At 41.3% G+C, this 15,834-nt stretch overlaps 1 protein-coding gene across 4 annotated transcripts in view; it reads left to right on the forward strand.

Annotated features, from left to right (window-relative positions):
• The window catches only part of LOC141105644 (alpha-2-macroglobulin-like), a 317,621-nt gene extending 310,080 nt beyond the window's left edge, over positions 1-7,541 (forward strand). For 2 of the 4 annotated variants that reach the window (XM_073595620.1, XM_073595618.1), the window contains 3 exons: positions 1,647-1,749; positions 5,677-5,718; positions 7,325-7,541. In XM_073595620.1, coding sequence (XP_073451721.1) covers positions 1,647-1,749; positions 5,677-5,718; positions 7,325-7,350 — 171 coding nt within the window. In that variant the 3' untranslated portion in view covers positions 7,351-7,541. The remainder of the gene's footprint in view (positions 1-1,646; positions 1,750-5,676; positions 5,719-7,324) is intronic. The other 2 variants (XM_073595617.1, XM_073595619.1) reach the window with 2 other exon arrangements.
• Positions 7,542-15,834: the final 8,293 nt, after the last annotated feature.

Below are 15,834 nucleotides of genomic sequence, written 5' to 3' on the forward strand. Positions count from 1 at the left end.
TTACTGCAGCTGCTGACTCTTAATAATTGGACACTTACCTGTCCTGGAGTCCAAAGATGTCAGCACTGCAGCTGATGTTTCCATCAGCTGTCGGGTGCTGCTGCCTCCATTGTGAGTAAGGGAACCCAGCAGTGAAACCCTGGGAACCCTACCGTGCATTCGCTCTGCTCCTCTCCTCTCTCCTAGTGGCCCGGTGGCCAGTGAAGGAGGAGGAAGGAGGGAGGAGGAGGGAGCCCGGGCGGGGCGTCAATACCCGTGGCTGAGGCTCGTGGACGTGTGAACAGGATACCTGTATTAGACAGGTATCCTGTCCCCCCCCCCAAAAGGTGCCAAATGTGGCACCGGAGGGGGGAGTACAACGAGCGGAAGTTCCAATTTTGGGTGGAACTCCCTAGCACCCCCTAATTACTTACCTGAGCACCTTCTCTCTCCAGCGATGTCAACAAATATCGGGTCTCCATGTCCGAATGGATACACAGAGCTCTAATTTGGCTTGGGTGCCCCATAGAAAGATGCTGGCTGAGGGGGCATAGGAGGGAGGGGCCAGGAGCACCAAAGAGGGAACCAAGAAGAGGAGGATCCAAACTGCTCTGTGCAAAACAAACTGCATAGAGGAGGGAAGTATAACATGTTTGTTATTTTTAGAGAAAAAAAAAACAAGACTTTACAATCACTTTAATGCATAGAATACATTAAATTAAAAAACCTTCTACCTTTAGAAACACTTTAAAGCGGACCTTTAGTAATTTTTTCAACTTTCCATCTATTAAATCTACTGCCCTTGTTGTTTTAACTTTGGATAGTAAAACATTTTTTTTTCCTGCCAGTAAATACCTTATACAGCCCACTTCCTGTTTGTCTGGTAAAAAGCCCAGGCTTATGACACCATGCACAGCTCTCTCTCTCACTCTCATGAGAGTTTACCAGGAAGGGAGGGGGGATCAGTTATACGAGGGCTAATGAGAGCTGCAGAGCTGGAGGTGTGCCTCTGTGTGTCTGTGTAAATCCAGGAAGTGAACAGGTAGCAGCTTCAGTTGCCCACAGTTAAAATGGCTGCAGCCAGACTCAGTGGAGGGAGATTTCTGCAGCATATTTGGCTAGTACACAATCACAGTATATATAAAATATGCAAAGTGGTTGGAGGGAAACTTCGGAATGGCAAATATGTTTTTATTACAGATTATGTGAGCAGACTGCAGTTCCTCTTTAAGAGTAAACATAAGGTGCTCCAGTGTGTTCTCCTCAAAATTAATTTTAATCATAGACAGAAATTCTGAAAGGAAACAGCTTCTTCTATAGTCTCTTTCCCGAAAATCCACAATGCTTAAGGACTTGCGTGACATGGATATACCATGTATTAAAAGTTTAATAAAAATAATTTGTTCGCGCTAAAACCTCAATCATAGTTTATCTTTGGTGTTTTTACTCTGCACTTCATTTTGCCCTGTATCTTTTTATTTAATATTGCTTCTTTTCGTATTTTGTTCATAGTTTATTTAGTCCTCCACTACCACTGTTGGAAACCGACCTTTTGGCATAATTCACTTTATATTCTTTTTACCTGTCATTTCAGCCTGCTTTTTGTGGTTCCAAAGTATCTAGCTGCATTTGTTTCAATCTACGCTGTAATCTTATTTTTCTCATAGGTGGGACATTATCCTGTAAATCTCTCTTTTATGGTGGAGCAGGATATCGATGTCAAGGACCTGAAATCAGCCACAGCAAAAATCTATGATTACTATGAGACAGGTAATAGTCTTCTCTTCTGCTAGTGAGTACAATAATCACACTTATAGATGGTCTAGACCAGGGTCTCCAAACTGTGGCCCTTTCCTTGCCTTAATCCGGCCCCTGGGGCACTATTCTATCCACTCTCACCATTATTGGGGCATCATTCTTGTTGCTGACATCAACGATGGGGCACTATTCCTCCAACTGACACCGTCAGAAGGGCACAGTTCCTTCCATTGACACCAATGATCGGGCATAATTCTTACCATTGACACCAATGACGGGGCACTAGTCCTCCTACTAATACATAAGATATGGTATTGTTTATGCCCACTGGATGCCTGGACATTTTCTACTCCTAAATGGTTCTACTCCGCCCCCCCCCAAAGTCTAAAGGACAGTAAACTGACCCTTTGCTTAGAAAGTTTGGAGACCCCTGGGCTAGACTTAGTCCAAGTGTTTTTATATACAAGGAAAACAAAAATATAATCTTAAAGGTATACTGCTGATCTACCCACATTTTTTGCTTTTTATCCAGGCAGTGCACTGGGGTACCAGACCAGTTGAATATTTTAACCACTAGTCGACAAGTTCACGCAGATATACTGCAGCAGGTCGGCCCTCCTGCGCAAATAGACGTACCTGTACTTTGGTCCGTGTAGGGTGTATAGTGGGCATGCCCGCTGCGCACCGCAGGTCCTGCAGACTCGATGTCTGCCGGTGACCCGCGATCGAGATGAGGAGAGGCAGAACGGGGAACTGCCTATGTAAACAAGTTGATTCCTCGTTCTGCCTAGTGACATGACAGAGATCTTCTGTTCCCAGTGATTGGGAACAGGGATCTATGTCATTTTCCAGTGAGTTCATCCCCCCTACAGTTAGAACACACCTAGGGAACACACTTAACCCCTTGATCGCCCCCTAGTGTTAACCTCTTCACTGCCAGTGACATTTACACAGTAATCAGTGGCTATTTATAGCACTGATCGCTGTATAAATGTCAATGGTCCCAAAAAAGTGTCAAACGTCTCCGATCTGTCCGCCGCAATGTCTCAGTCCCACTAAAAATCGCAGATCCCCGCCATTACTAGTAAAAAAAAATTATAAAAATGTCATAAATCTATCCCCTATTTTGTAGACGCTATAACTTTTGCACAAACCAATCAACATACGCCATATTTTTTACCAAAAATATGTAGAAGAATATATATAGCAGCCTAAACTGATGAATAAATTTGTTTTTTTATTTTAATTTTTGGATATGTATTATAGCAAAAAGTAAAAAAAAAAATTCAAAATTGTTGCTCTTTGTTTATAGCGCAAGAAAAAAATAAAAAAAAAACTCTGAGGTGATCAAATACCACCAAAAGAAAGCTCTATTTTGTTTGGGTACAGCGTCACATGACCGCACAATTGTCAGTTAAAGCGTATCGTGCCATATCGCAAAAAATGGCCTGGTCATTAAGGAGGCAAATCCTCCTGGGGGTGAAGTGGTAAATTAGCCTTGTTGCTGGTTATCTGATACATTAGGAACACAGATTACTGGGCATGTGAAAGTGTGCATTCTACAGATTCCTGACATCTGTTTTAGGCTGCACAAATAATATGACAGGAAAGTGCCCTCTTGTCCAAAACACTGGAAAGCTAGATGCTGGGTGCAATAAATGACATAAAATTTATGGTTAATGTAAACTGACTGTATTATAGTACAATTATAATATTTCCTGTCAATGATTACCAATTCTCTGACTGATTTCACTTTGCGGTCTGATGTTACTCAGAATTCAGTGTATTATACAAAAAATTCCATAAATTGCTCTAAGCTTCTAAATTAACCACTTACAGACCGCCGCACACCGATATACATCCTAACTTTGAAGAGGGATATCTTTATTATGGCAGCAGCTAGCTGCCATAACCCTGGTATCCTCTTCTTCGGCCTTCGGTCCGGTTTCCGATAATAGGAGAGGGAGAGGGGGGCCCCTCTCAGCGCTCTCCGGTGCCCTCCGCTGCTTACCAGAGCAGTGAAAATCTCACGCTAATTATAAGTGTAGACTGCTGCACTTTTATCACTCCTTGGATACAAGGAGATAATGGAAATATTTGAAAATTTAAAAGGTTGCTCTGTCTCATAAACAAAGAAAAAACTCTTATCAAAAAATATAACAAGCACAGTGTATAAACTAGTGATAAATAAAGGGTTCAATAAACAAGTGTCCATGTGTATCAAAAAGTATTCCATTAGTATTCCACCAACTGGATGTTCTTTTCACCATTCCCAGTGATAATAAAGTATAATAAAGTATAACAATCCAAAAGAAAATTAAATTGGCCTCTATTAACTTCTGATGATCTCTAAATTATAAAAGGAAAGGAGGTTCACTGATTGTCTGAATAACTATTAGCACCGCATCCCTAATTTACACATGGTATCACAAATCAAGAGAAGTTGGATTTTTAAGGTGCTGAGAACACACAGAAGATGTGGCCAGACATCGGGCATTTTCTTACCTCATGCGTTAGATGATCTCTTATAATTTAGATTTTTAAGGTGCTGACAACACAACCAAACAAAAAATATATCAAAATATAAAAATTTTATTAAGGCAAAAATTTAAAAATTCAACATAGTAATGTTGAAACAGGGCCATACAGTACATAAACAGGTGCAACTGATTGCGTCTCCACATGTTTCGCCAGGAGAACTTTATATCAGGCACTGTTTTTGCTCTTCCTTGTTTTCTTGCAGCCTTAGATTTAGTACCCTTACACCAACCTACAGGAAATTTGTGACCAGGCTTTTTCTATGCACATCCAGGAATAACTGAATAAATATTGTTGATGTGTTCTGAATTGATTTAGGCTACTTTCACACTGGGGCAGTGGGTGCGTCGGCAAAGCGTCGCTATTTTTAGTGGCCCTTCACTGCCAATTTTGCAGCGCTATTTGGCCGCTATTTGGCTGCTAGCGGGGCATGAGGTAAGAGAATGCCCGATGCCTGGCCACATCCTCTGTGTGTCCCGACCTCCAAGATGGATGGAGGGATGGATGGATCCGACAGCTCCAGGCTCAGCGTCCCAACACCTCTCACTCTGGCTCACACTGAAAGTATATTCCACAGCGTCCCAGCACAGTTTGCCTCACTCAGGATGATCACTGTTCTTCACTAAGGTGTGTGTGGAGGAGAAGAGAACACAGAAAGAGAGCTTATCGCATAGTATGTAAAAACAGAGGGTTTATTTAAGCGAAAATGTGGACTTACAACACATATAATAATATTAGGCAGTAGAGAAAGGATGATCCAGCATGGAGATCACCAGAAAATCTGGATGATTATCATGTCACAGCTCCCGTCTCTTTCCAACATGTTTCCCCTTAACAGGCTACATCTGGGAATGGAGGAATGGAGGAATGGATCCTTCATTCCCAGACATAGCCTGTTAAGGGGAAACATGTTGGAAGGAGACGAGAGCTGTGACATGATGAGATCATCGGAAGTTAGTAAGAGGACAATTTAATTTTCATTTGGATTGTTATACTTTATTATCACTGGGAACAGTGGATAGCACATCCAGTTGGTGGAATACAAACCAAATTGTAATGTAACTGTAATGTCTGCCTTCCTTTTGTTAATTCTGAAAACAGTTGGCGCTATATAAATCATGTATAATAATAATAAGAATAATACTAGGAGAGGAGAAACTAAGTTGGTTTGAGGTTTTATGAAGATGCAGTGGGCTTTATATGGCTCTTTAGGGATTACTGAAGTTCCTTTCAACTATCCTGGATCTATTCCTGTGCCAAAACACAGTGCTCTCATTAGCCTCATTATTTTATGTTTTGTTTTTTTCACAGAATTAAAAAAATAGACAGTGAAAAAATATAAAAATAATGATCAATTACACTATATTATAGAATGTAAAGTGTTTATGTTTTACCTTTCAGATGAACAAGCAGTGGCAGAATACAACCATCCCTGCAACACTGGTAAAGATTAACACAAATTCAGTGAATGAAATGTGTCACTTTTTTATATAAACTTGGTCGGATCTATGTCTGAAACTGACATTTGTTTGGCTGTTCTGTGATCCTTAAGCTTTTGTACTTTCTAGTTGCTGACCTGAAATAAGTCTGCACATCTACTTACTGCAAATTTGTTGTGAATTGATGACACAAAGTATTGAAATGTGGTATTGTATGATAGCCAGGTAACTAGCTTTTTTAGAAGAAATGGACAATGCCCAATATTTGTCCCCTATCAGGTCTCTTTCGTAGTTCATCTGTACGTTATTCTATAAAAAATTTAAGTGGATCTAAAGGCAGAAGTTTTTTTTTGCATTCTCTGCATTAAGGTAGAAAACCTTCTGTGTAGCATGTGCACTGCCGTTTTCGTTTCACTCTTTTTTTTTCTTTTTTCGGGTAATTCGTTATGATTGCAATTCAAAGGTTCATAAATTCATAAATTAGAAAATTTGAAAATAAGAAAGAAAATCTGAAAATTTGAAAGACTAACTAACTAATAATAACTAACTATTAAATTATAGGTATTGTAATTCTCTTTCAAATTTGGCTGTTTGTGAACGTAACAAATACAAATTTATTCAAAGTTACGAATTATTCTAAATACAGAATGCCATATCTAAATGAATGGAACGTAACAAATTAATAATAATAAATAACAATAATAATAAAAGAAGTATTATTATTTTGTTATTATTTATTATGAATTAGTTCCGTTCCATTTGTTTAGATGCGGCATTCATTATTTCGCATAATTCGTAACTTTGGATAAATTCTTATTTGTTATGTTCACTAACAGCCAAATTTGAAAGGAAATTCCAATACCTATAATTTAATAGTTAGTTATTATTAGTTAGTTAGTTATTCTTTCAAACTTTTGGATTTTCTTTCTTATTTTCAGATTTACGAATTTTCAAATTTTCAGATTTTCAAATTTTCGAATTTTCAACTTTTCAAATTTACAAATTTTCGAATTTACGAATTTATGAATTGTGATCATAACATATGATCCGAAAAACTAAAAAAAAAAAAAAAAAAAAAAAAAACAAATGAAACAGAAAAACAAATTTTTCGGCAGTGCACATGTCTACTATATACCAGAGTTTATAGATGTTATAACTTTTGCGCAAACCAATCAATATACGCTTATTGGGATTTTTTATATATTTATTTATTTTCGTTACCAAAAATATGTAGCAGAATACATATTGGCCTAAATATTTGAAGAAATTTGATTTTTTTAAATGTTTATTGGATATGTTTTAAAACAGAAAGTAAAAAAATATATAGTTTTTTTTTTCCTAAAATGTCAGTCTTTTTTAGCTTATGGCGCAAAAAATAAAACAAGCAGTGGTAATTAAAATACCACCAAAAGAAAGCTCTACTTGTGGTAAAAAAAAAAAATATGACATAAATTTCATTTATGTCCAGTGTTGCATGACCGTGCAAATCGTTAGTTAAAGTACGCAGTGCTGTATCACAAAAAATGGCCTGGTCATGAAAGGGAGTAAATCTTCTGCATGTCAAGTGGTTAAACCTAACTTTTCCTTTTATTTATTCTCTTGCTTTGTAGATGACAACTCCAGAAATTCAAGTTAAGAACAAAATAACATTTTGCACCTATATCGAAAACTCGGAAATGAAACAATTTCTGTAAAATGTTTCAATAGATTGCATGGGGGAGAACACAGCTACTTTGCAGTCTGGTACTGAAATCTCACCTATGGTGTTCTTACTTTAAAGGGAAATAAAGTCTGAGCATATAGTCTGTGTGACTATTGTTAAGTGTGTCTGAAAGTCATTTTTTTTTTATATGACATATTACTTGCTTATACCAATTTTTACCATTTCTTTTAACACACACATAGGTGGATCCTTTTTCTATTAGTTATTCGTTTATCAGTCAGTGGAAATCGCAAACCTGAGATGATACGCTCAAAGACAGATGAAACTGGGGTTTACTAAAGGCAAATTTACTGTTTGCTTTGCAAAGAAAGCTGCACTTTGCAACAGGGATGTGCAGTCAGGGGAGTCTCACCTGCCATCAAAAAAAAAAAAAAAAAAAAACACAAAAAAATACAATAAAAAACCCACAATCGAGCTTTGAAGGTCATAGCTCAAAAAGTCCTCCCCCACCACTGGTCAAAATTTGGGGCTCCTGCCACCTTTAGTTCCGGAGATATGGGGCTCCTTGCACAGCCCGTCAGAAGCTACATACAGAACAGCCAGTTTAATTACAAGCTGGCACACTCTGTTTGCAGCAGACTGAGAGGTTGAGCTCACAGTGCCTCTCATCACTTCTTGTCAGAGGCACTGAGGTCAATGGACAGCTTAGAGCCTTGGACCAATGGTAAAGCACCATTGGAACAAGCTTTCCAATAAATATGCTGCAGTGGAGGCACGCCTCTCACTGCAGTGTCATAGAAGGGGGATGTGTCTAAAAGACACATGCTCCCTTCCAGCCCAGCCCTCTTAACTAGAAGGAAAAAACATGGGTTTATGGGTTTACGATTTACCCATAATCTTCTGCTGCTGAAAAGGTACAAGCTAAATCATATATTATGTTATATGTTATAACATAATCATTTATTATTTATCTATTTACTGTGAAATTACTGGTTTGAAGTTCAAACTTCAGTAATTTGTCCGTTAAGCCATCTGCTTGAGTACAGTTTTTGAAAATATGGTAAATTACCTTAAAAACAATATATAATAATTATTTGTATATTACTTACTTATGGTCATTAATAACTTGCCACCAAGGCCAATTTTGACACTTCTCTCCTACATGTAAAAATCATCATTTTTTTGCTAGAAAATTAAAGTCTATGGGACACGAACGTGAAAAATCAAAAGTGCTAATTCTAAAGGCTTATATGCATGGTATTGTCATAAAAAGTGTTTGGGGACCCGGGTCCTGCCCCAGGGGACATGTATCAATGCAAAAAAAAGTTTTTAAAATGGTCATTTTTTCGGAAGCAGTGATTTTAAGAATGCTTAAAGTGAACAATAAAAGTGAAATATTCCTTTTAATTTCGTACCTGGGGGGTGTCTATAGTATGCCTGTAAAATGGCATATTTTTCCCATGTTTAGAACAGTCCTTGCACAAAATGACATTTCTAAAGGAAAAAAAGTCATTTAAAATTACTCACAGCTGTAATGAATTGTCGTTCCCGGCAATACAGATAAAAGTAATTGAAAAAAAACGGCATGGGATCCCTCCAGTCCATTGCCAGGCCCTTTGGGTTTGGTATGAATATTAAGGGGAACCTTGAACCAAAATTTTAAAAAAATACTGCTTGGAGGTCCCCCCAAATTCCATACCAGGCCCTTAAGGTCTGGTATGGATATTAAGGGGAACCCTGTGCCAATTTTGAAAAAAAATGTTTATGTACCCGTCGGCGCTGAAGCATCATATGGCGGGTGCCTCCCATGGAGGCGGATCTTTTTTATTTTATTTTTCGGTCCGTCGGCAGAGCCATAGAAGAAAATGAATGGATTTCATGGGACATTTTTATTTTTTATTTTTTAATAAAGGACTTGTCCCAAGGTGTGTCTTGTTTTTTTTAACATTTTGACACTTTTTTGTGAAATGGTACAGGTACAATGTACCCGTTATCATTTCAAACGGGGGGGGCGGGATCTGGGGGGCTTCCAGATTCCGATAAGCTCCTCGCCCAAAGACCCCCACAACCACCTGGCAAGGGTTGTGGGGATGAGGCCCTTGTCCCCATCAACATGGGGACAAGGTGCTTTGGGGGGCTACCCCAAGGCACCCTCCCCATGTTGAGGGCATGTGGCCTGGTACAGTTCAGGAGGGGGGCACTCTCTTGCCTCCCTCTTTTCCTGCGGTCTGCCAGGTTGTGTGCTCTGATAAGGGCCTGGTATGGATTTTTGGGGGGACCCCCACACCATTTTTTTAAATTTTGGCGCGGGGTTCCCCTTAAAATCCATACCAGACCTGAAGGGTCTGGTAATGGACTGGGGGGGATCCCATGCTGTTTTTTTCAATGACTTTTATCTGTATTGCCAGGACCCAATAGTTCATTATAGCCGTGAGTACTTTTAAATGACTTTTATTCCTTTAGAAATGTCATTTTGTGCAGGGACTGTTCTAAACACAGGAAACATGTGGCACTTTACATGCATACTATAGACACCCCCTTTTAGTTCCTACTGTTTCATCAGACTGATCAACTGACTTATACTCTGGAGACAGGTCTCGCTCGCTTGCCCCTACACTCCTCCCCAGTTTTGGGAGATATCCACTTGGTGTGACTCCTTGTAAGACACGCATGGACGATTAACCCCCCCTTTTCCCCTGTTGATGTGGTGGACGGCCGGGGACTCTTGTCGGGACCCGGTGGGGGAGACGTCGGAGAACTATAAGCTCAGGAGAAATTGCTCAAACACAATGTGATTGCGCCTCAATCCTCTGAAGATGACCCAACGGGGTCAAAACGCGTCAGCATTATCATCCTATTTTAGCGCTTGATCATTGTATAATACTTGTGCCAGCTTCATTTGTGTTATCTCCTGCAGCACAGCTCCTATTTTAACCATTATGGTTAAGTTCCATTAAATAAAAAAACTCTTTCAAGTAACAACCTATTATTTTCATAATTTTTTGCTGCTTTTAAACCCCACGGGGGATACCTTCTTTTTCTTTTAGTAGTTATATCCCTTTATATTTCATTTGATCCAATATCTATATGTTTTTTGATTGACCACTCACATTGTGCGTTATATATAGCACTGTGCACTTTATACTTTAGCACTTAGGGGTATTTTCACTCAAGTGTACTATTTGTTAATACCTATGTTGTTTATGTTTATTATTGCTGCACTTTTGATTGATGTGATTTTTTTTTCCAGCGCAGACACATTGTTTTATTTTTATAGACTTTAACGGTGTTCGAACAAATTTTTTGTTTGTTCGCATGTTCTGCTGCAAACCGAACCGGGGGGGGGTGTTCGGCTCATCCCTACTCAGAACCTCCAAACATTACATATTTATATATTTTAGACACCCTAGGGCAGTGATGGCGAACCTTGGCACCCCAGATGTTTTGGAACTACATTTTCCATGATGCTCATGCACTCTGCAGTGCAGTTGAGCATCATGGGAAATGTAGTTCCAAAACATCTGGGGTGCCAAGGTTTGCCATCACTACCCTAGGGAATAAAATGGTGGTTGTTGCTTTTTATGTTACACGGTATTTGCGCAGCAATTTTTCAAACGTGTTTTTTTTGGCCACAAAGCGAATGTGTGAATGTGCGAAAAAATACCCAATCATGTTCAAGGAAAAAAAAAAACATTTTAGCTTGCACATGATTGAATGATGGAAATTCACTAAGCTGTGGGGCAAATTCCCTTGCAAAGTGCAACAGTCTATTCGCCATTAGTACATCAACCCCCATGTTTTGCATTCAGTGAATTATATTACAAGTGTCAGCTTACTGATATGTTTACATAGAGAGAGCATCAACAGTAAGTGCAATAGGCACACAGAAAACACTCGTATGAATGTAGCAGCAGAACTAGCACAATGGACTTCAGTTTAAATGAAAAAATCTTCTTTATTGCAGTTTTTGCAAATAACAAAAGTTCCGCATAGACAAAACATTACTCCGGCACAAAGCTGTTACATTTTGGGTCAATTATGACTCTTTTTTCAAGCAGGAGTTGAAATGCACATTAAAATAATACATTTAAATATATACTGTATACCAGAGGCAGATTGTGCTCCATTTTTTTTTGGTGGGTGCGGCAAACAATCCCCCCTGCCACCACCACCCTGGTCAGTCGGATGACCCGCACCCAACCCCCCCCACAGTGCAGCATGTCCCTATTGCCCCCTGTACTTGATGTTTTGGCACCCTTCTGCTTTGAGGCTCCTGCTTCCTTCTCCTTCTCCTTCTGTTTGTTTGCTCCTCATGGTATCCGCTGTGGAAGGGCAGTGGCGCCATGTTGGGAGTCCGGGGCCGCTCCATCATCCCTCTTGGATTGGGTTATTGGCTCTGTATATCTGGTGTGGTAACCTGTCGGTAGATGCGCCGGACTTCGAGGAGTGTGACGAGTGATTGGGGCACAGGTGAGGCGAGGCCTTTCAGCAGGGGAGAGGATCAATGTGCGGATCATCCCCAGGAGCTCAGAGGTCGGTCTTCTCACATGATTAGGGGCCAGGGGCATGGATTAGGGGGGCAGCGCCCCTGTGCCCGTATGGACGGGCGGTCACTTCTGCCAATTAGGAATATGTGGGTGGGGAGGCATCAAACAAACCATCCTAATATGAAGGACCTGATGAGAAATGGTGTACTACAGATTCCAATTGATAAGAAATATTATATTAGGAGTATGTAGCCACATAAGACTTCCTAAGAAATTTTTGTTAAACTGAAAGTCACTTTAATTCTATGAAAATGTTTTACAATCTATGACATAAAAAATCAGTGAAAGCCTTCCCCAAAAATCAGTGTTCTGGTTGTGATGCTTTGAACTCTGGTAATAGCAATTATCTGGCTGTAGGCAGGGGTTTCTTAGTTTCCCTTTTAATTAAGGTTTCCCCTTTAAATCCTTCCAGGAACTGGGAAGGGTTAATTTCCTTCCTGGCAGGATTTTATATAAGCTTGGTGTGAAGATTAGTGGAGGGGTTGATGCAGCTGGCATGGGAAGAGAAAAGTCAGGGGAGATAAAGAGTGGGGTAAAGCTGGCCATAGATGGAGCGATTTTCTTTCCTGCAGCCACAGGTTATAATAGACACTAGCAATAAACGCTTGTAAAATCTGACAGGCTGGTTTTACCCAAGGTGATTGACCGATCAACTAGGGTACGTTCAGCATGGGCATTCTTACTACTGGACACAGAAGACACCCCTTTATGAAGGAAGGAAATGCTCATGGCTGATTTGCCAAGAATCTACTATTTAACTGTTTTGTGTACTACTTCAATAAAATTGAGTTGGACCAAGCTACTGGCTGCTTCAAGTGTCTGGAGTGGATCTTTAGTAGTTAGTACCCTTGCTGTGGTGAAGTGGGATAGTGACATGTTAAGCTTATGCTAGACTGTGCATCTCATGAGGAACACTTATGGAAAAGTAGGATCCTGGGTGGAACTATGGGAAAACATGAGACTACCAAGAGGGCTGTGAACAATGTGCAGCCTGTGAGTTAGCTTTAGTCTGCTCTGATTCAGGTGGGTCCCGGAGGAGAGAATGAGGGGGACAATTGGGTGGACAGAGGGGAAGTGGGGGGGATCAGGCTGGCAGTGGGGTGCACAGGAGGTAGTTCAGTAAACAGGGGAGAAGTAGGGTGGATTGGGGGGCAGTGGGGTGCAGAGAGGAGTAGTGAGCTAGACAGTGGGGTGGGCTGGGGGGTAGTTGGAGGTAGTTAGGTGTACTGGGAGGTAGTGGGGTGGAAAAAGGTGTTGTCGGGGACAGTAGGGAGGATAGAGGTAGTGGGGTGCAGAGGAGAGGAGTGGTTTGGATGAGGGGTAGTGGGGTGGACTGAGGGGCAGTGGGGTGCACAGTGGGATTGTGTGGTAGGCTAGGGGTAGTTGGGTGCAGAGTGTTTCAGTGGGGTGCAGAGGGAGATAGGTGGGTGAACAGGGGGTAGTGGGGTGCAGAGGGGATAGTGGGGTGGACTGGGGAGCAGTGGAGTGCACAGGGAATTTTTGGGTGTAGTGGGGATAGTGGGGTGGATTAGTGGTAGTCGGGTGCAGAAGGAGGGCAGTGGTGTGGACAGGGGACAGTGGGGTGGACTGAAGGGAAGTGGGGTGCACATGAGAGTAGTGGGGTGGACTGGGGGATAGTGGGGTGGATCAGGGATAAGTGGGGTTTAAAGGGGGCCAGTGGGGTTGATGGGGGACAATGAGATGCACAGGGGATCAGTGGGGTGGACAGTAGAGTAGTGGGGTGGACAGGGGATAGTGAGAGGGGCAATGGGGTGCACGGGGGTAGTGGGGTGGACATAAGTATAGTGGGGTACACAGGGGGACAGTGGGGTGGACAGTGGGAAAATGGGGTGCAGAGGGGGACAATAGGGTGGCTAATGGGTATTGCGGTGGACTGGGGGGCAGTGGGGTGCACAGGTAAGTAGTGAGGTAGACAAGGGTGAGTGGGGTGGAATAGGGGGTTAATTGCGTGTAGAGATGGGTAGGTGGGTGAACAGGGGATAGTGGGGTGCACAGGGGCAGTGGGGTAGACTGGAGAGCAGTGGGTGCACAGGAGAACAGTGGGCTGGACAGGAGGTTAGTGGGGTGGATTAGGGGGTAGTGGGGTGCAGAAGGGGACAGTGGGGTACACAGGGGGACAGTGGGCTGGACAAGGGGTACTGGAGTGGATCGGGAGGCAGTGATATGCACAGGGGATTAGTGAAGGGGACTATGGGGTAATGGGTGCAGAGTGGGGCATTGAGGTGGATGGGGACAGTGGGGTGGACAAGAGGTATTGGGGTGAATGGGGGGGCAGTGGGATGCATAGGAAAGTAGTGGGGTTGATTGGGGGTAGAGAGATCTCTTCTCGCATTAATCAATACTTGCTATGAGTACTTTTCAATATCACTTCTGAACGACAAAAGGCTTACATTCTTCTGAAGAGGATGGGGGTCCCCGCCGGAGTAGCCCAATGGCTCCCCCCCACCTAACCCACTTTTTTTCTTCTTACCATGGATATACCCACTATGTTGCCCTACATACCCCCTTACTAGGAGGGCCTAATTGGCGATAGTCTTAAAATAATTTAACTCACACTCTGTTCTCTCACTACACCCTCCTTTTTCCAGACAGCTGCGCTCTTTTCCTTCAACCTTTTCCTTGATTCTTTCCCCTACTTTTTTTTTCATCCTCTTTTTTACTGGACCCTTCAAATATTGCTCCTGCTATGCCACTGGGTTACACTAGACCGATAAATACTTGCATACAATAAACCGCAAACAGCTACAAATACTATGTCTAAGAAGTATTAACTATTCATGTTTTGTCATTCATGTAATATCTCCTATACTGATTCTTTATACCATATCTATCAAAAGACTGTTCTGTTCTTGCAGTGTTTGTAAACAAAAAATATATTTTCAATAAAATTTGTTTGGATTGAGGGGTAGCGGGTTGGCCAGGGGGCAGTGGGGTTGATGGGGATAGGTGGTGGATTAAGGGGTAGTCAGGTGCAGTGGGATGGACAGGGGTTAGTGGGGAGCACAGGGGCAGTGGGGTATATTGAGGGCAGTTGGATGGATTAGGGAGAGTGGGATGCCCAGAGGAATAGAGAGGTGGACAGGGGGTTAGTGGCGCTCAGTGCAGGATGAATATCTGTCTCTTACTGTTCCATTCTGAGTGATGTGTAGATCTCCTTCTGCTGAGACATTGATAATCATCAAAGGTAGGTAATCAGCTTCTTCACATTCCCATATTAGTATTAGGTCATCTATAAACCTAACCTCATGTAGAAAAAAATTTATTATTATAAGAACCTATTCTCTTTCAATGATAAATGCTTTATTCAAAGAAAAAGGCACAGCTATGGGCACAAAATTTTCACCCAGTTATGCAAACCTAACAATAGGATATCTTTAGTCCAGACTGTTTCACCCTGACTCCCAATTTGGCTAGGACATCATTTTCTACAGGAGGTTTATAGCTGACCCAATATTAACCACTTAAGGACCAGCCTCGTTTTGGATTTTAGGTGTTTACATGTTTAAAACAGGTTTTTCTGCTAGAAAATTACTTAGAACCCCCAAACATTATATATGGTTTTTCTTCTAACACCCTAGAGAATACAATGGTGGTCATTGCAATACTTTTTTTTGCACCGTATTTGCGCAGCGGTCTTATAAGCGCACTTTTTTTGGAAAAAATGCACTTTTTTGAATAAAAAAATAAAACCACAGTAAAGTTATCCCAATTTTTTTTTTATATTGTGAAATATAATGTTATGCCAAGTAAATTGATACTCAACATGTCATTCTTGAAAATTGCGCCCGCTCGTGGAATGGCGTCAAACTTTTACCCTCAAAAATCTCCATAGGCGACGTTTAAAAAATTCTACAGGTTGCATATTTTGTGCTACAGAGGAGGTCTAGGG

The sequence above is a fragment of the Aquarana catesbeiana genome, linkage group LG08 (genome assembly GCF_042186555.1).
Source record: "Aquarana catesbeiana isolate 2022-GZ linkage group LG08, ASM4218655v1, whole genome shotgun sequence".
NCBI lineage: Eukaryota > Metazoa > Chordata > Amphibia > Anura > Ranidae > Aquarana > Aquarana catesbeiana.